At 32.1% G+C, this 26,492-nt stretch overlaps 1 protein-coding gene across 1 annotated transcript in view; it reads right to left on the reverse strand.

Annotated features, from left to right (window-relative positions):
• Positions 1-6,728: 6,728 nt before the first annotated feature.
• Positions 6,729-26,492, reverse strand: part of LOC149489603 (uncharacterized) — a 46,029-nt gene continuing 26,265 nt past the window's right edge. Inside the window, exons 2-10 of the mRNA XM_089714300.1 lie at positions 19,352-19,578; positions 10,184-13,037; positions 9,858-10,096; positions 9,608-9,684; positions 9,147-9,513; positions 8,758-8,888; positions 8,525-8,674; positions 8,278-8,435; positions 6,729-8,018 (exon numbers count right to left, since the gene is read on the reverse strand). Coding sequence (XP_089570426.1) covers positions 7,892-8,018; positions 8,278-8,435; positions 8,525-8,674; positions 8,758-8,888; positions 9,147-9,513; positions 9,608-9,684; positions 9,858-10,096; positions 10,184-13,037; positions 19,352-19,427 — 4,179 coding nt within the window. The 5' untranslated portion in view covers positions 19,428-19,578 and the 3' untranslated portion in view covers positions 6,729-7,891. The remainder of the gene's footprint in view (positions 8,019-8,277; positions 8,436-8,524; positions 8,675-8,757; positions 8,889-9,146; positions 9,514-9,607; positions 9,685-9,857; positions 10,097-10,183; positions 13,038-19,351; positions 19,579-26,492) is intronic.

Below are 26,492 nucleotides of genomic sequence, written 5' to 3' on the forward strand. Positions count from 1 at the left end.
GGATGGTTTGTAGTTCGCGTAATGCCTCATTCGGTAGAAAAAATATACGAAGATATCTGATTAATGATAGTCTACATGACCCTCCACAATGGCTTCATGCGGAGGCGGATAAACTTCTCCGAGTTTTAGCATGATATTGTGTCAAACTTGGAGGGACGGGATAAATTACAGCAACTTTTTTCGTTATGTGTATAATGGTACAATACGAAAAGTATAATATGTATAATCTGCGGTTCTACGTCTACTCGTAATCCGTCTACTTTTTATTTTTTAACGGTTTTTTTCGAAATAAAAAGAAAAATAAGTACATTGTCAAACCTATGAAAAAGTTATTTTCGATAGTGATGGTCATGAACAAGCAGAAAAGGGTAAAAGATTTTAGACTCCACCGTCAATTCTGCCTCATTACATCACTACCTACATAGTATAAAAAAAAGTCGCTTTCTCTGTCCCTATGTCCCTTTAAAACTACGCGACGGATTTTGATGCGGTTTTTTTTAATAGAACGAGTGATTCAAGAGTTTTTATTTTGTATATAATTTATTAGGATTTAGACAAAGCGGGCGGTAACCTAGTATTTATAATATACTAGAGGTCCGCCCCGGCTTCGCCCGTGGTACATATTTCGCAATAAAAGGTAGCCTATGTCCTTTCCCGGGTATCAAAATATCTCCATACCAAATTTCATGCAAATTGGTTCAGTAGTTAAGGCGTGATTGAGTAACAGACAGACAGACAGAGTTACTTTCGCATTTATAATATTAGTATGGATTCTAGTATTGTATCAAAACAGTTAAAAAAAGTCGTAGAAGTACTTCTCACCTACCAAAGTCACGTTATGTTAAGGCTCTATCAGTCTTTTATCATATAAGTAGGTAATTGAAGGCATAAATAATATTATTATTTCAGCTATATTAAAAAATAAACATTAAAATTAAATAAATCGTTTACACTCTCTAAGTTAGAGGGCTTTAAGTGGCTTTAACTATGTAGTGTACAAGCTTTTTAGTGAAAATATATCACAAATTGCTACGTAATTCATTTTAAGCACATGTGGCGGGTCCGGACTTTTGTTCTAGTTATTGTGGCATTAATCCTCTTTAGTCGAAATAATTGCCCGGAATACAATAAATTAAAGCAACGTTAGGGGCCTTTTCTGGATAAGGATAGTATATTAATACCATGGCCGTGGTTGTGGATTTGGCTCGTAGTTGATAAAGTTAATAAAGATATGGATAAACAATTTATAATTCAATGAATGCAATATATAAAATTTCTGATATAAGAAAGGCTAGTATTTATTTCCTTTTATCCCATTTTTTCCTTCAAAAATAAACTGAACTTGATCGTATTGATTAAAATAATCACGCGGTAGTCTGATTTCCAAATTATAATTTTATTTATTTATTACACTTTTACACTTTATTGTAATACAATCACTTAATAATAGGAAACAATAAGAAGAAAATATGGTACAAGAAAGATGTAGTACAATCGGCGGCCTTATCACTAAGCAGTGATCTAGTATAATGTTCATTTAATTCAGGAATGATTATTATAATTTCATATGAGCATAAAATAACACGACATTGTTAATTTAAACAAAGCTTTATAACATACGGGTGTAGTAATAAATTGTATAAAAGGTCAAAAGATTCAAATGTAGACCTCGTTAAAATTCTTGTTTATATTTTTAATATGTTACATGTTTTTGAATAGCAAGATTACCATGTTTGATAATTGCAATACCTAGATTTATAAATGTATACGTTTAACGTTGTCTGCTAAAGTTAAAGGTAACTAATGCTTTGATTATTTTTAAAGTAAAAAGTCAAATCCCAGAAACAACATTCACTAGAAGAACTTTTAAATTTGGTTACTTATATTGTAGCTGTATTTTATAGTCATTTTAGTAGCCTTTTTAATAATTGATACCCAATTATTCTTACGGGGCTCGGTTTAGCAATGGCTCATTTATGATCACGCAGCGTTGAAATTAAACGGTTCAAGTGAAATTAGTTGAATAAACTGATGTTCACGTAAACGTAAGGGAGTTGAAATCCTGATCACGCTCCAGCCAAGTATTATCATTCTATTATGAGTGCTCGCGACAGCGCGGTCGGCTTACTTGTAATTACAACGGGGTTCGTGCTTAACCTATTATATTATACTTACTCAGCCGTTTTAAAAAAGCCTTTTGTAAAAAAACTCAGGGAAAATTGGATAGGTTCCGTATAGAAAAGAAGAATGCAAGGTATTTTTGTTTGAACTCGTGCAGGGACTACGTTCGGAAATTATAATACGAAGATGTAGAGATAAAAGTATTAAAATTGATAGTAACAGCCGTGATAACAGACAGATGGGTAATCTATTTCTATAGGTAATATTGGATAAAGTTATGTAGTAACAAAGAATATTTTCCAGCTCTATTTTTATTTGTATAACCAACCATATAACCGCTAATAATTTGCATTTAGGTTCTAGAAAATTATATTATGAAAATAGTTGTAGTCTTTAAATTAGACATTCTATATAGAAACGGAGCGTTAAATATCAAATGAACTTTAAATCACGCTAGAATTAAACAGTTTATAAATGAAATTTTCATTGGGATCATCCAGAGGATTAGTGAAAACTTTTGGTAAGCTAGCTAAAGTTGATTAATTGCTTCAGTTATTTTTAATGGAATGAACAAGACTAGACGAGACAAATGTGATTATTCAATTATATTTTATGTAAAAAAAATATATAAAAACTACAAACATTGTATATTGTTATTTGTTATGTTTATAGTATTTTGTGATAAAATGAAAATGTTATAAAATTTAGCAGATATTTTAATAGAAATGTTTCAAAATAGTATTTTATATAGGTATCTCGCTATAATAAAACATACCACAAGATGAAGCGAGTGGTGGCCGGTGGGTGTAAGACAAATCGTCCATTGCAGCAACGTGCAAACCATTTAAATGGACGATTCGCCATAAATAAAAGGGATTAAATAATCTCTGTGGATATTCCTTCGCATGCGTAATATATAATGCAAATCAGGTCGTATTTTTAAGTAAAATTTACGAGATCGTGTTCAATGTATTCCGAAGGCTTCGTTTGGAGGATCGCTGCTATCTCATTTTCCTTAAGTAACTCGTAAAAGAGTTTTATTTTGATGTAGGCAGGTGGATATTTCGTAATCATTTTATCTATGATTAGAAAATAAATTACTTTGCATTGAATTTTTTAAACTACATAATATATAAGTTTTATAAAGCTTTATACTGACCTCGAGAAGCTTACAATAAAAGCAATTAAAAGAAATCACATGATAAATTGCACGTATTTCATTAATCACTTTATTTCCCACTATACTTCTAGATTGTATATACTTCTTCTTATTTTAGTTTATGGTATGTAGGTACTAGTTCCTAAAAAGGTTTCTAATTTTTACAATTGGAAACGAAACGCGATTATGGCAAACACTAAAAGGCAAATAAAATAAACCGAAGATAATTTATTGATCTTGTTATTGTTTTATTTTCATTCTATCCTCGAGTTGTAAATCTATGGTGAAATATTGTCCATTGTATATGTTACGGCTAAAGGTAGGTGAGAACATAAACTTAAGATTAGCCGGCTAAACTTAGGTTTATTTTCGACGAGGTGTTAATGTTAGTTTGTTCTATCTTTAGCCGGCTAAACTTAAGTGTAACCGCAGGCCCGTGGCTAAAAATGTCGGGGTGGGTAGATTTGGTTACTTTAATACATGTAAGGAACAGGGCGAGTGTTTTCTGGCACTTCGCCGGCTGCTGCCGCAGCACGCTCGCTGCGCTCGCTCGGCTCGTGCGGGTCTTAAGAGTTCTAACCTAACCTAACCTAGCCACCAGCTTTCTGCCCTGAGTCGGGGTGGGTAGATTTGGTTACTATAATACATGTAAGGAACAGGGCGAGTGTTTTCTGGCACTGTGCGGGCCCCTCAAGCCCTCCACCGGCCCGGCGCTAACCAAATCTACCCACCCGGACATTTTTAGCCACGGGCCTGCGGTTACACTTAAGTTTAGCCGGCTAAAGATAGAACAAACTAACATTAACACCTCGTTGAAAATAAACCTAAGTTTAGCCGGCTAATCTTAAGTTTATGTTCTCACCTACCTTTAGCCGTGACATATATAATAATAATAACAGAATCACAAATAAAAGTATAATGCCAACTCAGGGTCCCAGGATACATGTGTTTTACTTAGCTTTTAACCCACTGCTTTTTTAGAAGTTGCTCCGTAGCGAAAGCATTGTTTTAAATACATACTAGTAGTTTTTTTTATCAACAAACTTATTTCGTTTCAATATACGTATATATATGGTGTATATATACATTATATTTGCTTTATTTCTTTCTAAAGTAATGCAGGGACGTGTTTTTAATATTTTTTAATCAAAATAGTATAATGCGCAACAAAGAAAGGTATTATTTCAGTTTTAAACTTAAGAAAAAGTTTACTAAATAATTTGACTTCTTTACTGCACTTCATAAAGTTTTAATAGCCTTTGATGAAACTTTGCTTGTAAAAACAACACGCCTTACCTACTTGAAAGCAATGTCAGCGCGAAATAGCCCGGTTTAATGTGTAGCACAATAGTTTAAGTTACAAGGAATTGTATATCATACTTATTATTTTAGCCTTTGCTTATAATAATTAGTTACTTTTCGTAGTATCGAATGAGGTCTCTCCACTAATAAATGTTGATGCAATAAGGCCACTTCAATGCATGATGCAATAAGAAAAAGCGACGGCTTCTTTCAGCAGTTACATAACTGGAAAAAACGGTTTTCCATAATTTACTTTGAATTTTTCTATAGTATTCATTATTATTTTTAAATTTTATTAATAATGGATTTATTTCTACTTACTTCGTAAATGGAATGATCTTTTTTAATAAACACATTTTTTTAAATAATTGTGCATTGTTTTAAAAGTTCTTATCTATTCTATGCAGTCTAACATATTATTCTTTATACTGTGCTTATAGTAAGTTTCACTTTTTTGGAAGGGAGCTTTTGTTAAAAAGAGTAAATAAGTAAAGATATGAAAAATAGAGACAATGGAAGGGATATTAAATAACTACGGACTATATTAAAATAACGTTTCCATATAGGACATTTTTGCTTTTAAGATGCACTTCATTTATACCTTTAATGCGGATTTGGTTTTTCAATTTTAGGATCGACATTTAATTGCACAAATTAATATAATTTGATACATACAACCGCCATATTGTATAAGTGAAGAATGTTAAAGCGTATATTTTTAGTTCTTATTTATATTATTTAATGGCTCTTCATATTGAAAAGCCTGGGGTTATATTTGTGCACAATAAATAGGTCACGCAAATTATTAAATAAGTGACGTCGATTGCTAACTGGTACTTAATTTGAATAATTATAAAGTTTCTCAAATCTCATGTCTCATGGGAACCCGTAATGTGTCATGGTAATTCGTGTCGCTTGTCAATGTTGCCAGACACGAAATCCTCAGAGGTTGGACCGAAATAGCCAGGACTTTGGTTGATTTAGAGGTCAATTGCTTTATAAAACTTATTATCGTTTCAATGACAGGGGTTTGCCCAGAGAGATTAAAGACTCAAAAAAGTGTTCTTAAACTTCATGTGCGTATTTCTTGAGCTTATAATATAATTATTTCTCAATCTACCAACTTTCCAATAATTATAAATTCTTTCTTACGTGTTTCAGTACCATCATGTACCGAAATATTGTTCAGATGAAACATTTGTGTTGTTTCGGTCTACGGAACCTCAAAAAGATCCATTTCAAATACTAAAATTGAACCGATTCTGAATAATTGAGGTTTTGTTCAAGTTCGCAAATGCTTTAAGTTATGAATTTCAACACGATAGGCAAGAAATTATATATTCAAAAAGCTATTATAGGACTAAGTTCGGTTCCGCGAATCATAATAAATTTTAAAGGGGATGGCAATTGTAGCAACGCTAGAGTGTTACCCGCTAACAAAGCTTTTATTAGAAATATTCAAACCTCACTGTGTTTATTTTGAATTGAATGTAATATCTGCGGTTTTTTTGCTTTGTTGACCTTTAATATTATCATAGGACGGCAATTTTTTTTATTTGAGCAGAATATTCATTTTTCATTCGATCTCGTTCATCCCATTTCATTGTGATAGTTGATCGAAAGAAAATATTTCGTTAATTGGATTCGATAAAATCTATTGTCATATTCAATATCCATTGTAGTTACTTTAAAAATGGAAAATTCATGATTTACAAGTACATAGTAGGTTTCACATAAAATATATGAGAAGTATACCTATTCATATGTGATTACATTAACATCTCTACAAAAGTCAGAGGCTGAGCCTTCAATGGGTAATTTGTTTAAAATATTTAAACAAACGAAAAATATAAAATGACTTTTGAATAAAATTGTATTAATCCATCTTATCGAATATTGTCTAATTTGTTTATTCATTTGTCGAGAATGATCGGCAGATTCTATTTGAAATCTCAAGAATTCCATCCCATAATCCCATCACATTTTTTTACTCTATCCCATCGCAAAGCAAATTTAAATTTGAAATTTAATTGCCTTTCTTTTCATATTTACAAGAGTAAAACGATTGTGTCCACTTTAATCACTGAAAATAAATACGAAGTGCTGTTTCAGGATGAGGATTTTAGGGGTAAAAAGAAACCAATCATTTTTATTACATATATCTATATTGATTATCTTAATATATAATTTGTCACTTACTATTTAATAATAATTAAATTAAAAGACTACATGTACAAAATTTTTTATATACAAGAACTTTCATGCAGTTACACATTCGATAGTCTAATTCGTATTCTAATAATGTTTTCATATAATATCTATAATACTAGACAATCATTGCGTAAATTCCAAAACATTTTATGTCATTAAATATTAAAATAAAAAACTATACCTTACATAGGTTGTATTCGAAATGTTTATAAATTAACGATTCCTACTATACGGACATCGGCGAAAGGAAAAGAGTTGATGAAATTTTTAATTAAATCAACAGAAATGTTTGCTCAAATACCCAGTGCATTGGAAATGATAATTATTATTTTAAAACATTAATGAATACGGTTGTGGTGGCGCGTAATTGGCAGTAAGCCACCCACAAACGATGTAATCATGAGGTTCCAATATCAACACTATATTTACACACGCTATCGAACATTTGGCACAAAAATGCGTTTCACGCTCTCACACTGTCCACAGTCACTACTACGGGTTCTGAGCAAATATAGGTATGCAGAGTTATCTACATAAATTCTCTATAGTTTCTCCTAATAAGATTGACTTAAAATATTGGTGAGTTCTTATTTTAGTTATTTACATCTCACAATCAGTCGCAAATGTTTACAATTTGGCAGATCAAATTCCCCTTATAGATTCAATAAAATACATGCAATACTATATCCTTCTCGTTAATAATTAGTAGGGTATACCTTTGGCCATTCAAACAAGCATTGCATGACTATGATAGTTACATTAATAATAATCTTATAGATACACTGATTGATGTGGCACTAGTCGTATATATTTCGCAGTAAAATCTAATCCAAACTTTAAATTCTATCAAAAACAAGCGAAGTACATAAAAATTAGATTCTGCAGCAATAAAATAAATAGCATATCTACTTCACAACCAGTTACTGATGCTAAGCTTGGTACACTGGTTCAGTAAACCATTCGCTGTATGTGCGTACCAAGCTTAGATTCGAGATGATTTCTACATAATATGAATGAAATCTATGCTATTATATATTTGAGGTTTTAGATGATATTGTCAAAAGAGTTTAATTTGGGTTAATTGAACTTGTCAAAATTCTAGAAGTTGCTATCGTATTCGGAGCGACGTCTCGAATAGTGCGACCTCGGAGTGGGATACTCTCCCGTGTAACCGTACACCTGGGATCCCGCGCCGGTCTGCCCGTATATTTGAGACCCGCTATATCTGGAACAAATATTAACGCTTCATAATAATCATAATAATAAACATTCCAAAGTCGGCACACACATTACTTTAATTAACATCAATTCTATTTATTAATTTTATTAAGTTTTTTTTGATGTATGTAATAGGTAATAATTAGAAATGCAGTAATTTCGGTTTGATTTTATTATAGTTGATGTTATTGTCCCTCGTAATTAAATTAGTTAATTTGTTTGTAATTAGTGTATCTGCTTGAGCGGGATTAATGAATTCTATTTACCCGTAGCCGTTTCCCGTAGCTCCATATATTTGCGAGCCCCGCCCAGAATCTGGCGTGTAATGCTGCATGTACTTCTGGAGTTGCGGTGTCCACTCCGACCGCCAGGAGTCACCTGGGTTGGGATACGCTAATTGTTCTATGAAGGCAGTTGACATGCGCTGAAATAAACCAGGACAAAATTAATATTATTCAAGGATTTCAACTTTTTGTATGTAAGCATAAGTTTAAATTATAAATCGAAGCTTACCTTTCCAGATGGTAAGTAAGGTAGTTCCCTTTCCTTCATTTGGTGCATATCATCGTAGCCACCCATGTGGCTTTTATCCAACTCTCGTAACATATCTTCGCTCAAAGGTATTGGTTGTTTTGTCTTCGTGCTCTTCTGACGATTTACAAGCTAAACAAAAAGTTGAATAAGAATTATTGTAAAAGAAACTTAAACGGACCCAGATTGAAAATATTATTTTATAATATACGTACCACTGTGACGCCAAAGATTACCACGAAAAGTAGTGATGCCAAGGCTATTACTATAACAGCTATACCCCACTGTGGAAGCAAGGATTCCTCATCAGGTACTGCTACCGTTGGTTCTCCTCGCTTAGGCAACACTAAAATAAAATAGGTCATGAAATATAATGAATTGATTTTAATAATTATTAACTATATCTTCTATAATATAAAAATGAATCGCAAAATGTGTTGGTAAGCGCATAACTCGAGAACGGGTGGACCGATTTCGATAATTCTTTTTTTATTATATTCCTTGAAGAACCAGGATGGTTCTTATGTAGAGAAAACATAAATATGTACCACGGGCGAAGCCGGGGCGGACCGCTAGTCTAGTAATAAATACATTTCCTACTTACCAATAAATTCTGTATATGCTGGATCCATCACAAATTTGCCAATTTCTAATTTTCCAGCGGATTTATCAATATTTTTAGTCATTTGTTTATTACTCTTCCCCAATCTTTCTTCATCAGGTTGGTCCCCTTGCATTTCGTCTGGGTCGAAACTAGGCTCGGGTTCTTCAGATTCCATTACAGATCCTGATTTTGCTTCATGAAGGGATTTATGGAAGAGTGTTTTCAGTTGCACCGTGTCAACTTTCTCTCCAATAGTATTCAACTCGATAAAATAGTCGACAAGCACGGACCCCTCACTGAATCCATCTATTCGTATTCCCTTATACCATTTGCTAAGCAAATCGGACTTTGAGTAGACAGAGTTAAGCTGTGAAAATAATAGTACAATAATTAAATTGTATAATTTAATAAAATCACTTATATGTACTAAGTTGTGCTTAATACATGCATTTAATGTTTACCTCATCTTTAACATCTTTAGCCAATTTTTGCCACTCTTTGGTATGTTGGTCTAGTAATTCTGGAACCCATTTCACTCCTGGAATAAAATAAGTTTATTAAAAAAATCTTTTCATTTAATCATTATTATTTATTTATTGATTTAATTAGTTTCCAGTAAACTAAGTTACGAGCCAATGTCTTATAAACCATACCATAGATTGTATGCTTGATTTTTGAATAAATATTTTTTACTTTTACTTTACTTTATACCTGAAACAATTTTAATTGTCGCCGCAATATCACATTCCTGACGACATACACCTGGAGTCGTTGGTGTAGGAGGCGCGGATGTAGTCGTTGTTGTCGATATAATACGTCGTGTCGTAGAAGCTGTGCTTATTTCTACTATTGGTGTAGTAGAGGTAGCGTTTCTTTGTAATTCCAGCAATCGTTCAATTGAAAATGGTGTCGTAGACGGAGAAGGCCATCCAGTGAATTCTGTTGAAGCCCTGGAAATTGACATTAAATTAATAATTAATTTATTTTATTTATATCAGTACATAAAATATAAATTGTATGTGTCTATAATTATTTACCTAGTCGGCCAGCCTTTCTGAATTTTAGGAGTAAATGGTTCTGGGCCCAAACTCGATTTTTGAGTTGTAGTTTTTCTTGTATTTTTACCTCCAGGTCTCGATGGGAAAACTACTTTGAAACTTCCGGGTGCTTTAGTCGTCGGTGATGGAGTAGAGGGTTCTTCTGATGAATTTGCGTTAAATCCAGGAGGGAGTAAATTTGAAATATCAGCAACAATAAACTTTTCTAAGGGAACTTTTTCTTCTGATTCACTACTATTTAGTTTAAATCCTGGTGGTAAAAGAGCTGTTATGTCTACGGGAACCGCTTGAATGGGAATATTAATATTTGCTTTAGGTTTTTCTGTGGTGGATGTCGTAGTTGCTGATGTATTTAATTTGAAACCTTTTGGTAAAAAGGCAGAAATGTCTACTTTTTCAATATTGCCAATTATATCGTCTTTACTTTTAGATGTTTCTTCAGATGCCGGCGGTTTATAACCAGGGGGTAACAATTTACTAAGGTCATCTTTAATAACTTTTTTCGATGAATCATCTTGTGTCTTTTCTTTTGGTTTGTATTCTTTAGGTAATAAAGATTTATCATCTAAAATGATTACTTTGTTTTTGGAACTAATTCCAGAAGAACGTCCCTGGGTACTGTTTATGATAATACCTTCAATTAAGGGTGCACTGGTTGTTGTAGTTGTAGTTGATGTAGTAGTAGTTGATGTCGTAGTTATTCGTTTATCTTTATACGATTGCCTAGATTTGAAACCAGGAGGTAATAAACCAGATAAGTCGTCCATGACAGTAACAAACGATGGTTTCTTTTTTGGTTTTGGCGTTGTTGATGTACTTACACGCGGCGTAAATTTTTTAATCAAAACTGGTAATGGCTCTGGAGCAGATTTTTCTGTGACAGTAGTGAACTGTGTACTTTTCAATGTAAATACATTTACGGGCGATGGAGATGTTGTAGTAGTTGTAGATGTAGATGTTGATTGCTCAGATGTTGTCTCTTGTATTAATTCTATGTTCTTGTTTTCATTGTCAAGGTTACCTGAAAGTACAGCGCTAGATAGTTCAGACTGTATGCTATCCAATTTGTCATTTATATTCTCCGTTGATGACGATGAATGTGATATATCTTGTTTAGGATTTTCTGTTACTGTATCATCGTCATCTTCACTTTCTTCATCATCTGCAATAACTTGTTTCTTTTCTTCTTGTTCTACAGTAGGGAACGGTAAAAATCTGGCCCCTGAAACACTACGGCTTGTTTGAACGGATGCTACAACAATCCAACTCTCTGTCGTAACAACTGTGTCGTTATTATTGTCATCAATTATCATTGGTGTCGAAACCAACTTAGTCTTTGGCGTGGGTGGATAAGTTACATCTGGTATTGAAATGGTTCCATTAACAACACTTTTAGTAGTAACGACCGAAACTACTTCTTGTCCTAAAATAGACGGTGGCTCAATTGAAGAAAAGTCCTCATTAGAAGAAGTATATTTCAGTCTTGGTGGTGTTGTCTCATTTGTTGATCCCAAATCCGTTTGATCTATATTGGCAGTGTCCGTAAATTGTTTAAAATTATCATCCTTTACCAAGGATCTGTTTGAATTCATTTCTAAAACTTCGTAAGATTTTGTATTATTTACTTTTATCTCAGAAGATTTTTCTACTGTGTCATCTTCTGTTGAGTCATATTCATCATAAATATCAGTGATGTGTTCATCTGATGTAGACGATGCTGGTGGTTTTTGTGTGGTGTGGTTGGTTTCTAAGTTTTCATCAACATATTCATATTCGTACTCTTCTTCACTATTTTCTTCTTCTCCTCCTTCAAGATCGTCGTTGTTATTTTCGTAGCTACTGTTTGGTGGTTTTTCCGTTGTTGTTGATTTATTAGATGGAATTGTTACCGTCATCAATGAGGATACTTTTGGAATGTTATCGATATTCATTGACGTTGCATCTGGTTTGCTATCATCTGTTTCTGTGCTACTATTTGATTTTATTACTTCTACATCAAAAGATTCATGTGTATTTTTCATTAGTTCTCTAAACGAACTAATATCGCTAATATCATCTTCTAACAATGGCTCAATATCTAGTAATGATTTAAATTCAGTTGAAGGACCACGATAAAGACTTGGGCCTGCTGTATTATCCTTTCTAATAGGTTCATTGAGGATATTAGGCTTTCCAGTCGACACCGGTCTATCAAAGTGTGAAAATCTGGCTGTGTTAGGTTTTATAATTCTTTGCTTACCACCAAGCTTCGTTGGGTTAAATGTTGTTACTTTGTGGTGATCGAAAATGTCATGATCATCATTATCGATATCATCACCATGCGATATGTGGCCGCTTTGACCATTACTCTTTAAACTGTTTCCATCAAAAGCAATATTTTTGAACCTATTATTTTGTAGGTAGTCTATGTCGGGGTTATTTATTGTGATTTGCCCTAGAAATGTTTCTGGCTTTGACGGATCATTCTGATATGCAACAGAATGTATCTGAGAAGTTTCAGGTTTTTTCGTAGAAGCTGGATGAACTAATTGGAAATTATACGGCAGAGCCGGTCGAAATCTCTGTCGTTGACTCGGTGGAAATTCTGGTTGATTGAGGTAATATTGAGAACCAGACTGACTTCTTCCCGTTGGTAGTTGAAACGGGGAAGGATTTTGATTATAATTTGGGCTTGGGAATCGAACGTGCCCATCATTAAAGTTGTTTTGTTGTGCCGTGGGCGTAATTCTAAAACTGTCATGTTCATAAAACGTAGAAGGTCGATTATTTGAAAATATAGGCGGTTGAACTTGAGCAAAGCTTCTTTCTGGTGTGTAGTAAAAGTCATTTTCATCTGAAAAAGAAAAATAAACTCTTTTTATTTGCCTCTTATTTGCTTTCTTATTACTTATTTATTTTAAATAATTATTAGTGAATCTCATTGTTATTAAAGAAATAAAAATTTATAAAAATGTTATTTCGCTAATTTTGGCTATGTCAAACATATAAAAGAATATTTTGTCTAAAGTTATGATAAAAGCGAGCAGAGTGAAGGTATATTGGACTACGCAATCTTCCTTAACCTTATGTTATTTTTCTGAGTGATCTCGTATTATGACGCGGTCGGGATAAATTGTTCGGCAAGATAATCTCGAGAAAATTACTTTCTTGTGGGTCATATCCCTAATTAAGAACGTCTATGCTCGACATGGCAGCAACGCTGAGTGTAATGGAAAATCGATTTAATATCACTGTGCTATTTATTAAAGTACTACATTCGTTGCTTTGTGTAATTTGTCTAATAGAAACATATAATTATTAACTTTAATATTTTAAAACAAAAATAAAGCAACCGAGAAAAAACTAAAAAATCTCATTATAAACTAATTCTGTTGCTTTTAGGTTGGATCATAATATACCTACATGAAAATTTAATTGATATTCATAAATACCTTCAAATAAGCCATCACAGCTTAAGCAACATAAAAATAATAACCTAAGATAATAATATTTTATCGTCAATAAATTATAATAATACTGTTCGTCTAGAATTCACAACATCCATTCTGCATGTATCATAACACTTTGTCGGTCGTACCATAAAATATGAACACTATGACAAGTTTATAACCGAACTTTTAACAGCCTATACTAAAAGCCCCATTTCGATATAATCCCCCATAAGGAAGTAATGGTAATGCTATATGAGTTAATATGTTTCCTGTAAGGGAGTAAACATAGGAGGCGTAATAAACAACGCTCAATATTACCCCAGCAGATTGTTTTTACAGAGATAACACATTATTTCTGCGTAGATGTTGAAATAAAGCAATTAACATACAATGAATATTAATATGATTATATCAAAATATGTTTGTGTTTAGTTTATTCTGTGGATTTCGTTCTAATTAATTGATAGCCTGAGTTTAACGCTTGCGGATTATCTCGAGTAAATCTCAAGGGATATATCTAATTGTTCCGCAAATTTGGTTTCACTTTGATTACTATATTTGTTTGTTGATTACAATACAATTTCACAGAAAATTAGGTTTTGAAATATTACACTTTGTAATTATGCTTGGATTTTCTACAACGTATAAATTCAACGTATAAATTATTGTTTTATTATTATTTATTATAAGTTACTTATAAGTTTCTAAATGTGTAATACTTGTGTTACGTGTATCTTAAGAAATATAATTGTACTAGCGGTCCGCCCCGGCTTCGCCCGTGGTACATAATATTTACGTTTTCTCTACATAAGAACCATCCTCGTACTTCAAGGAATATAATAAAAAAAGAATTATCGAAATCGGTTCAGCCGTTCTCGAGTTATGCGCTTACCAACACATTTTGCGATTCATTTTTATATATAAGATTTCTTTGCGAAAAAGAGCTCGACTTATAATTATTGACCGATTTTTGGTGATAGGAAAACATTTTGTTTAGTTATTTAGAACGCCATCATAATATTATCTTTTTCGATAAAGAAGAAAAATAGGTCAATTTACAACAATCGAAGCGGGCATCTTCTGAAACTGTTTTATTTTGGTAATTTCTCAAGGAACTTTATTTAACATCGATATGACAGTGGGAAATGGACCGCATAGATTAGTTAACAATGACTTGCTTTAATTAGTGTTATATCTATATACAACTATAAAAAATATTGTTTGTTGTTAAAATATTTGGTATCGTTTATTTTATTAAAAATCTCGTCCCTACTTAAAAAAATGATAGTGATGAGACATAGCCATAGACACAACACCAACATTTTCATTTTATTTAATCAAAAGTACACAAAGAATTCCAATACCCTAAATTGACAGGTCCCATAACACAAAACATATAAACGAAGAAATACACAACATATTTGACCTATTGCAGTATATTTTGAGTCTTCAACACAGTTAAATTTCCCCCGGGAAAAGTTCAGTATCCTCATTGGATGTCAAACTGTCACATATAATAGAGTTGTTTGATGTTGTGGATGTCCAGGGCTAAGAATTTCTTTGTTCATATTTAATCTATTTTGTTTTGTTCGACAATTGTTTTCGTGATAAGAAACATTGAATAGATGTTTGATCAATCTTTCAATAGATTATTTATTAAAGATGATAGAAAATGAAATAGGGCTGGTCTCATTTATAGTTAAAAGAATTGGATTCGAGACTTTGACTTTTCAAACTATTTGGATCCGAGGAGGCAGGGTTGGTGTATGGCATGGTGGGAGCTTTTCTTGCAACCTATAGTACCAGTAGTATAATACCTTCTCTTTTTTATGTTAAATAATTTGTGTTTAGTTTGTAAGTTGATTGTTGCAATGGGGCTGCCATGAACATTCGTTCAAAAGCCCAGAAATAAATGATTGAAAAAAAAATCTATTTGGATTTGATAGCTCTTCTTCAGTTGCAACTTGCAGAGGAATGTCATGAAAAAATATATCAAATGATCCGATTTAAATTATTACATTTAATATTAGATACATCTTTAATCTATTAGGCTATATGACACATTCTTTATCATTTTCATACGGGAATTTTCAGAGCTTTTTCTATGAAAATGAAATTGTATACAGTCAAGAAAAAAGGAAAATTAATAACAATTTTATGAGCAGCGTTTTTACGAACGATTAAAAAATTGGTAGTTAATTGTTTGCGGAGTTTCTGGTTAAAATATCTTAATAAGAATTATTAATTGGTAGCAGATCGTAAATCAGAGGTAATTAAGCAGATGTTACGAGGGGCGAGCTTGCACGTGATGTTTGTTGGGACCCAAAAGGGGTTTATATTATGCAGGGTGTGGTAACGGCAAACGGTATAATGAAGTTTTTCCTAATGAGCTTTTAGCATATATCTCGATTATAATTTCATATTTCGTTTTCATGCTTGTATCTCATAAAATTGCGGTATAAATTCTAAGAGACATTTTAGTTACCTTTACATGTTAAAACTAAAGTAAATTAGAATCAATTACTATAAATTATATTTGTGAGAGTTATATTACAGACCGAATCTTTCTAATAGTTAAGGGAAATAATCAATGTAAATAATTGATTGACAAATTCGTTGTGAAAGCGTAACATATACACTATACAGGTAAGCAAAATTCAAACTAACTATGTAAGTACTCAGATGTTGAAGTTATATAATATTTGGACGTTTTTATTTAATGTTCAGCTTCTAGGTCGGTACATGATCCCCGTTCATCCCCAATTAGGGAGGCGCCTCACGTACACACCTCCGCAAATGTTTGGGAACACTACGACTCATAGTTCACATGGACTTATGGAACGGTACCTGAAGCTTCTGTGATTTAAATTTCTATTCCGTTTTGTACGAAATTTAATATAGATTTACCTTATTTTGTGTAACTGTAATAAATTAATGTTGTGTTCTATTATTGCAAAAAAGAAATTCGGATTTCGATAATAACGTTGGTATGATAATTATAATGATCAATAAGTAGTCAGCAATCAAAAGACTGAGCATGTATCGTCACATTTCTCTCTCTGTAAAGGAAAGTACCTATTACGTAACGTGGAAGAAAATTACCTATATGTTTTACAAGTTTCAGTATAAATATGTGTACAAGTACGACATATATACAAATTTTGTCGGCCTTATTTTGGAAGAAATACTACAAAATTGCGTTTTTAAGTTAATTAATTGACGAAAAACCAATCTTCATTACCCATATTAAACTGACGATATTGTAAATATGATATCATCCTTCATACGATAAGTAAAGAGGATAGAAGCTCAAAATCATAATCCATGCCCCAAATCCAATAAACGCTTATTTATAAACTTTTAAGTATATGTATTTGAATTTTTTGTGTTATTATCTTATCTACAAGAGAAATGATTTTTCAAATAAAATAAAACTAAACCTGCTTCGAATGCAATATTCATAAATAAAGTCGAAAACTATCCATTTCGTAGGTACTTTATGCTGACACTCTCTATGTAGTCAGGTTAGAATAAACTTGTAACTTTTACAAGGCAATGTAACACTGCGAGCTAAGCTGACTATGGATTTACTAAAATGTATTTACTTATGAAAAATATCAAGGCATTTGTCGTGAGAAAATTATCATAGACTAGCTGTTCCTTTCGGTGTTATTTACACAAAGCGTAACACTTGAATAACTTATTTAATTTGTGGTCAATGTGTGCCAAATATTTACCGTGATTGACGCAGAACATGTTAATAAACTTTCACATACAAAAATGCATGATGTAACGTGATATAACATTTGGTTTGATAGACTCGTACGTAAAGCAACTCTAATTGATTTGTATATAGAGAGTACGTACGTATTAATATTTTCGTGGGAACGGCATTGTAAAGTTGCGTAAAAAGTATGAGTTTATATGTCATTTATTTTTTACAAGTAGTTTTTTATTTTATTTTTCTTTATATATTTAAAATGAATCGCAAAATGTGTTGGTAAGCGCATAACTCGAGAACGGCTGAACCGATTTCGATAATTCTTTTTTTATTATATTCCTTGAAGTACGAGGATGGTTCTTATGTAGAGAAAACGTAAACATGTACCACGGGCGAAGCCGGGGCGGACCGCTAGTGTGATAATAAAATTGGGATTGATGGAAATTATGTATCTTTATTTTACGAAAATAACTGAGTATTAATATATGGTGTTACTGGTGACGTCTGATTAACAATTTGAAAGCATTGATAGCGTAGCTTGCATTGCTACAAGAGCTCAACTGGATGAACATATTTTATAATAAAAGCATTACTATAACATGCCTTTGTCGTATATACGTCGTGTGTCATGCAAATGCAAAGTAATGTTTTGTATCTTATAAAAACACAATATAAAATATGGGAAAAGTATAATCTATTTTAACAAAAGTCAATTATTTTAGTATAGTTTATAAAATAAAATAAGATCTAATAATATAAAATTGTTTTCATGATTTTTTAAATATCTTTCTCTTCGTATAGATTTAAAAAAGTAGTCGTTCAGCCCATTTAAGCCTACTACCGAACTTGCTATGAATTAAAAAATGCTAATTGTGCTAATTGCTTGGACGTTCACTTGTTTCGTGATTAGCAAGCACTCCCACAATAATAATTATATTTACAGGGCGTATTGATAATTTTTGAATGATTATTTCTTATTCGAAAACGTACAAAAAGTATGTGACAAAATCTGAATATATTTCATTTTATGCTCGATTTGTCTTTTCAAACCCTAAATGTACACTTCGATTTAATTATGGAAACAATTCAATCACTTCAGGTGATCATTCCCTCAAGTAATACATCTTTAAGTTGTAGGAATTTGTTACACGACAATCGATACCAATTCCCTTTAACATAACAAGGCTCAACACTACACTAATTGCGTCATACATCACAGATCTATTTTGAATAGTACAGGCATTTGCACGCCGTGTATGAATAGGGCTTAATTTTACGAAGCGATCACAAGCGGTCGCTGTTCGTAAGTTGGCTTTTGAATAATAAATGGAGCCAGTTAGGCGGCACACGTGGGCGATAGGCACCACCCACACTTGGCGCTCGAGCTTTTTTATTTTATTGAAAATATCCTGGAATTCTACCTTTTTGAAATTTATTTTAAGATAGGCTCTTAAGAATAAATAAAAATCTTGAAAGCGGTTTGCAATGATTATAATTATTATTTTTTTTTAATTATAAAGGATTATAAAGGAAACATTTTGATCTGGAAACTATTTTGTTATTTATATTCAATTTAATTTAATTTACTAATAACTTTATTTCTAATGTGTGTATGATAAGTGTGCAATTTATAATTCACAAATCAAAGTTGAGTAATTTGAGTAATTTGCTTCCTATCATGTTTGCTGGGACATTTGTATTATATTTTTCTTCAGTAAATAGGTGATCAAGTTATAATATGAATATATTATGACATACACCCCGCCGCCTTCTTCTTTTTCAATGGGTTACACGTGTGAGCGTTAACATTTTTTTTCGGTAGAAGCTTTGACACGTATACAGAAAAGATTGGTAACTTTCCTGAGAAAATTAATCATTAAAACAAGTAACAACAGACGTGTAATGTATCTTTACCCGAATTCAATGCCGATACACTTGATTCAAATGTTAATAAATGCAAACAGTTTGGTTATAAAATAAACAATTTACCCTTACCTTGACATTGTGCGTCTCTTACAATGAAGATCAGGAGCGCAGCGATTATCGCTAGTCTCCAGCGTCGTCTCCCCATTGTATTTAATTTATTTTCACCGTAACATTGATACGTTCTCAAAGTCAATAAAATATCTAATTAAAAATTCGATAGACACTTTCGATTTTCGGTCGAAGCCATTTTGGCACGGACTTGGCACATTCGTTAGGGTGGCAACATGACGTCACATCTGAAACAAAGTAAACCTTTTATTAAATATGGAAATCTGCAACAAATTTTGCTTGGTCGGCCAATTAGCGGGCTGGCTGTAATGAAAACGTGTCAATTGTAATTTATTTACGGGCGCTACAGAGGCAACCTGGTGCATTAATTTGTACAGAAAAATGTTTTTCTCGAGAAAATTTAAATTTTTAATTACGAGACGTTCTGATTTAATGAACGAATGTTAACGAGTCTGAAGGTTTATTTCGGAGTGAACATTAAATATTAATATCAGAGAGTAATAAAATCTATAAAATCAATCGACAGCTTGTTCCGACAAGATTGCTCTCCGTCCTATTCCGAAAAGGTTTTATTGGAACAAATTTCATTTAAGATAAGTAGAATTGCCCGTCCCACCTAAATATCGAATCCGTATCAATCCAAAATTAGGTGCAGCCGACTTGTATCACATAACGAGTAAAGGTGTCAGGTGCTCTTAACTTCTAAGGAACTTCCTAACTCGGGAGCCACGTGATATTGGTGAGCAACTTAAATGAGAGGTTGTATAGCTGTTTCGTGTTTGTCAAACACGTACTTGCACAATACAGGTTAAACCAACAAAATACAATAAAAGCTGAATACCTATTGGTAAATTGATTTCATACAACAATTTGATCTGTGGAGTACCTTTTAATAAATCCGTCCGTATTTTATTAAAATTGAAAATTGTACCATGTTGTTTACACCAAAAACTTTTTATCCATAGATATCAAATATAAATTTTAAATATATTTAAAAACCGCTTTTATGTCGTCGACCAAATTTATATAACGTTAACTTCAGGCCAGCTGGTGATGTGATAGAGTACCTTCATAAACACCGGTATCGTTTTCACCTACATTTTATCAAAATTTCTTCGATAGTAAATTTGGAATAAAAGAAAAAGTTCAAAGTAATCTTTATATAAACTTTATAACAACAATTTTCATATCTAAATTATATAAAAGACAACTTCATTATTTTCAAAACATCAGGATTATCTGCAGGATATAAATATGGAACCCATTTGTATCTGATAAGAATTATTTGCTGTCATATTTCTTTATAAATCACGATACATAAAAAAGCAAAGACTACGCGCTGTGCGAGAAAATATAGCTTTTTCCACGATTTATCGAGCAATTTATCCGTGTCGCGAAAGATATCTTATTTTTCGATATTGTACGAGAAAAAAACTGCTCGCAAATGTAAAAATAATTTGGAAAATCCAAAAGTGCACGCCTCATAATTTTTTTTTAAATAAATATTTATTAATTATTATTTTTGTTTATTTAATAACAATTAAACCACATCGAATCAGACCCTGAAAAATGAAAGGGTTCTATTCCTGAGCATACTCAAGCGTAAGAGAAAAAAAAAGACTCGATTAGTAAAGTATTTTGGTCGCTATCGTGTTAACAAGAAAAAGGATCCGCACATACAGACACACGGACGTCCAAGACAGAACTTTTTTAAACTGTTTTTTAACTAGTTTAAATAACAAAAATGACATCAAAAATATCATGAACGTTAAAAATAGTGTTTTTTCTTAATATGTGTGTGTATGTTTTATCTTACAAGTGCAATGTATGATACATAAAGACATTTTAAGTTTGAAAAATCAGATGTTTTGCGCGAAGTGACAGTAGTACCCACCTCAACGCTTCGCTTATGAGGCGTGCAATAGCAATTTGTGAATAGTCGAATATTGAGGTTTCGAGTGGATAGAGAAAATAAAGGATTCGATTTATACAGAAAGACAAACGTTCTTGATTCCCGGTTTAATATTAATGATACAGCCTTGTTTCATTTTCGCAGATTTATTCACTGTGAGTTATAGAACTGGGAAACCAGTGTACAATAAATTATCGTGAACTCATTTTATTTTTTCAATAACTCTTGGTGATCTTTATTACTCTTGAATTTAATTAAAACTAAGAAGTGGGCATTGCAACTGTATATAGATATTATTTGATACATAACTAAATATTGATTTCAATATTGACGAAACCATCGGTAATAATCATTTATTGTCATACGCTTCTAAGAAGTGTGTAAAGTCTCTTCTGTATCCCCATCCAAATAATATCTAATAAATAAAATACAAAAATTGTCGTATTTGTTCAATATAGAGAAAACAATCACGAAAGAAAATAACTGGAGCGTTCATTTGGCGCTCTATCTATGTTTGATTTGTATTTTCAGCCTCAACAATTTGTCCAAGGGAAAATATACCGAACTGTTTTCATCACAAATACTTTGCCTAGTAAAAGATAAATATTATTAAAATAGAACACTTTATTTTTGGAATAATCTAATAATAGAATTCCATTAAATAATTTTCTAATATAATAAGAAAAGATTTTTACAGAAATGGATTAATCACATTTACGGGCAAAAAAGTTTTCTTTTACATTTCATAATAAAAATATACAAATTTTTTCTCTTCTTTTTTAAATATGGTAAGTAATCTTTAAATAAACATAAAGCATAGAAACATAAAAAAACTAACAATTTGGCCTACATACGCATAGCGCACGTAGTATCGTGAATTCGTGACGTGAATCAGCTATAGGCCATACATAAACGGCCGATTTAACCAACACTCGATCATTTCAATTTTCATTGATAAACATTGGTTTCTTAATACACTAACTATAATAATAACTAGGGTCTAAATACGTATATCGGAGGCCGTATTCAATAGCAGTAGAATTAATAAAATTATTTACAGAGGCGGTCAACCTTAGAAAACAATTGAAAATAAAAAATAATTTGGAAAATCCAAAAGTGCACGCCTCATAATTTTTTTTTAATAAATATTTATTAATTATTATTTTTGTTTATTTAATAACAATTAAACCACATCGAATCAGACCCTGAAAAATGAAAGGGTTCTATTCCTGAGCATACTCAAGCGTAAGAGAAAAAAAAAGACTCGATTAGTAAAGTATTTCGGTCGCTATCGTGTTAACAAGAAAAAGGATCCGCACATACAGACACACGGACGTCCAAGACAGAACTTTTTTAAACTGTTTTTTAACTAGTTTAAATAACAAAATACATCAATAATATCATGAACGTTAAAAATAGTGTTTTTTCTTAATATGTGTGTGTATGTATTATCTTACAAGTGCAATGTATGATACATAAAGACATTTTAAGTTTGAAAAATCAGATGTTTTGCGCGAAGTGACAGTAGTACCCACCTCAACGCTTCGCTTATGAGGCGTAAAAAATTGGTTGTCCGTAAAGTCGGTTTACTGACGTTAGTAATTGAACGTGGCAACGTCCGATTGTGCTTCTTTGTCGTTCGTTCCGCGCTCTCGCTCGCACTTCAAGCCTTACACGGAACGCCTCAGAGCGACGTAACGCCGCATGAGTCATGTTTTTTCGTGCGTGCGGCTCTATCGAATTATAAAACGTTGTCACGTCAAAAAAAATATGTATATTTTGAATATGACCTTTTATAAGAAAAGATACTCAATGTTAAGCTCCATTTTATACTGACACTAAGAATAAATTATTTATTATATCATACCTTTATTCCTAATATTCTTTTCGGCTACTCACTAGGCCACCGGAACGACTATTGTCGCCCGTGTCTATCGGACCTACAGCCGGCGGCATTCAGTTTGAGAAAGCGGTGCGTTCCGGCTCGTCGAACAGTTTCTCGCCAATACAAACGATATTGCTTGCAAACAGGTATCTATGCAAGCCATATGCTAAAGATTACGCCGTATCAAATCCACGGTTGACTTCACTATTAGGTAATGCTACGCACTTTTGCACTTCTGGCATATGGGTTTATCTAAGGTTATTTGTACAAAGGTTTATGACGAAGCTTTTTCATAGTAGGAAAATTATATTATTAATGTTTATTTATCAAGATAATATTATATTGAATGATAAATTAGTTAAAATCCTTGGCTGGCTAAAATCCACTAAAGTAAGGCGTATTGCAGAATCCATAAGAATGTGGAATAAATACGTTTAATAAGGTATAAATCTTGTATAAATTATCTATATAAAATATTGACTCTTTCTACTTAACTGCTTCAATGCCATAAATGACATAATCAACCTAAACGGGTTATGTACCATAAAGCATCTGAATTTAAAACATTGAATTTACTTTTTTACTACCAAATTGTATACTTATCACATTAATATTGATGTCAAACGAGGAGTGGCTGATTTTAAAATAATAATTTTATTATCAAATTAACATAACATGATTTCGATACTAGTTTATTACAACGTAATACAAAACACAACATTAAACATTATTTTGTTAATGAATGCAGTAGTGTTATAGGTATACTTGTAAACATAATTACTAAATAAATTGATTTTAACCCAAAATGACGAGTATTTAAGGAAACAAAGAACTCTCTTTCATAGCAGATGATATATTAAACTTTATAAAGGGTCGTTGCCGTGTCGTTGAACATTAATGAATTGTTATTTTTCCTGCCTTTTGCTTCAGTACATTAGAGATCGTTTTTACTTCAATTAACCTTGAAATGAGGAAAAGTGAAGCTTTTTACTCTGTTGGGAAGAAAAGCGTGAAGCCCATTATCTCTAACAATGCGCTTATCTTCACAGATGCTTAAGAATTTTGTTTTTAGACTTTTTACTATGCGGCTGTTGTTCTATTATGTTTGCTCACATCACGGTTAAGTGATAAACAGTTTGCATATCATTAAACAATTTTTAGCCTTTGCATATGTTTTTATATAATTGTGTTTAATTATTTATTTTTTATAATTTTAACGAATTATTACGCCTTGTAAATTAACCAAGGGCATGTTAGATAACTGTAATAACATTAAAAAATAATATAATCTTATTAATAATGATGATTATCTTTATATATTAGTGTCTTATTGACCTAGTAGAGCATCCGCTTTATGTTTTACAAATATTAATATGGCTGTATTTATAAACGCAGCTGAAATAAATCGTTATATCTCATTCTTTACATGGTTATTTTGAAACGTTTTATTTTATAAAAATTCTCTACAGTGATGTGATTCATAAATAAATATACGAATGCCTTATAAAACAAACCAAAAGAATCGCAGAAAATCCATAGGCTATTTTAACATGGGTGCGTTTCAGACCTTTCAAAACACTGACGTATTGTATCAAAACCGTTTTCATTTAAATTCATTAAATACTAATGTGAAAATGTCCAGCTAACATTACAATAGAGCCCCTTCCCTGTTAATATAACAAGGCATACACATACAAGGGAACGAGTATTATTAATTAAATACAACGTGACTACGTAAAATTTATACCATTATGTTAATACTAAACATCCTTATCTAAAATATTGAATGACAAAAGAAAAATATTGTTTGTTTTTAATAAAATTAATTTTGTAAGAACTAAAGAATATTGTTGGTAAGAATCTCAGAACAGTTTTATAATTACTCACGTAATCGGTTCTTTATTTAAAATATAGAATAACTTTGAAAGTTATTTGGGCAAAGTAAATAAACGCAAATATCATGCGAACAGTGAACTCGATAAACAACCAAATCGTTCTTCTGAATGATCGTAAATATCGACATAATATAGTTAAGAAACTTCGTTTCGTATGTTTGGCTTAAAACAATAGGCATCAATACCAAAGTATTTGATGATAAAAAATTGATTCTAGAAATGAGCAAACTGATATTATCTATATAGAGTCAGCACTAGGACCGATTTGATAGTATTAGATTCCGAATTTAATACTGTTCAGCTACTTTTGGCAGTTTCAGACTATGAGAACGTCAGCTGTCGAAATCTGTCGAAATTGAAATCGACTATTGTTCTAACGTTTAATGTAAAGACAGTTTTTAATTTTAAATTTAAAATAGTTTCTGATTAATTTAAAGATGAAATAGCTTAAATTTTTATAATTTTCGTAAAACAATGTTGTTTTCCCGGAAAACTTCCAAGTAGATGACTGGACAGAGTCAAGAAAATTTATTACGACTTAATAATTTACACAGGAGAATCAAAAACTAATTCGTAAAAAAACCGGCCAAGTGCGAGTCGGGCTCGCGCACAAAGGGTTCCGTAGCAGCAAATATAATAAATTACAGTTAAATCAACCTATCTCAAAAACTATAAGAGATACTTTGATCAAACCAAAAATCGTTGAAAGAGTTAATTAGCATGCATCACCTCTATTTTTTTTAGAATTTTATACCCCGTAGTTATAAAAATAGAGGGGGGGGGACATACTTTTTACGACTTTGAGAGCTGATATCTCAAAAACCGTTCACTTTAAGAAAAATGTTTTTTAGAAAACTTTATATCATTTTAAAAGACCTTTCCATTGATACCCCACACGGGTATGTACATCGAAAAAAAAAATTTCATCCCTCAGTTACATGTATGGGGGGCCCCACCCCCAATTCTTTTTTTTACTATTTAGTGTCATATTTTTGTAGCGGTTCATACAACACATATTCCCATCAAATTTCATCACTGTAGTACTTATAGTTTCCGAGTAAATCGGCTGTGACAGACGGACAGACGGACAGACGGACAGACGGACATGACGAAACTATAAGGGTTCCGTTTTTGCCATTTTGGCTACGGAACCCTAAAAAGTTATTTGTTATTTAGTAAGAAAAGTAATTAAACAGGCTTAATTGTTAATTGCTCACAGTGACCATTACTCAATGAGAGGCTTAATTTGCATGCAAATACCACCTGAGCGTGTCTCAAGCAGATTCAAATTGGCCCCATTGTGTGGGTTATGAAACATTCTCACGGCCAGCGTATTGTCATGTGTGCCTACTGCCTGCGTCTATGCATTTTCGTCATACCTATTAATATTCAATTTTTGTCCATTAAAACCTACCTCGAAATAATCGCGTATTGTGTTGATTGTAACGT

The sequence above is a fragment of the Colias philodice genome, chromosome 3 (assembly GCF_061535455.1).
Source record: "Colias philodice isolate Cphi_HAF_F1 chromosome 3, ilColPhil1 Martin Lab GWU primary, whole genome shotgun sequence".
In the NCBI taxonomy this organism is placed as follows: Eukaryota; Metazoa; Arthropoda; class Insecta; order Lepidoptera; family Pieridae; genus Colias; species Colias philodice.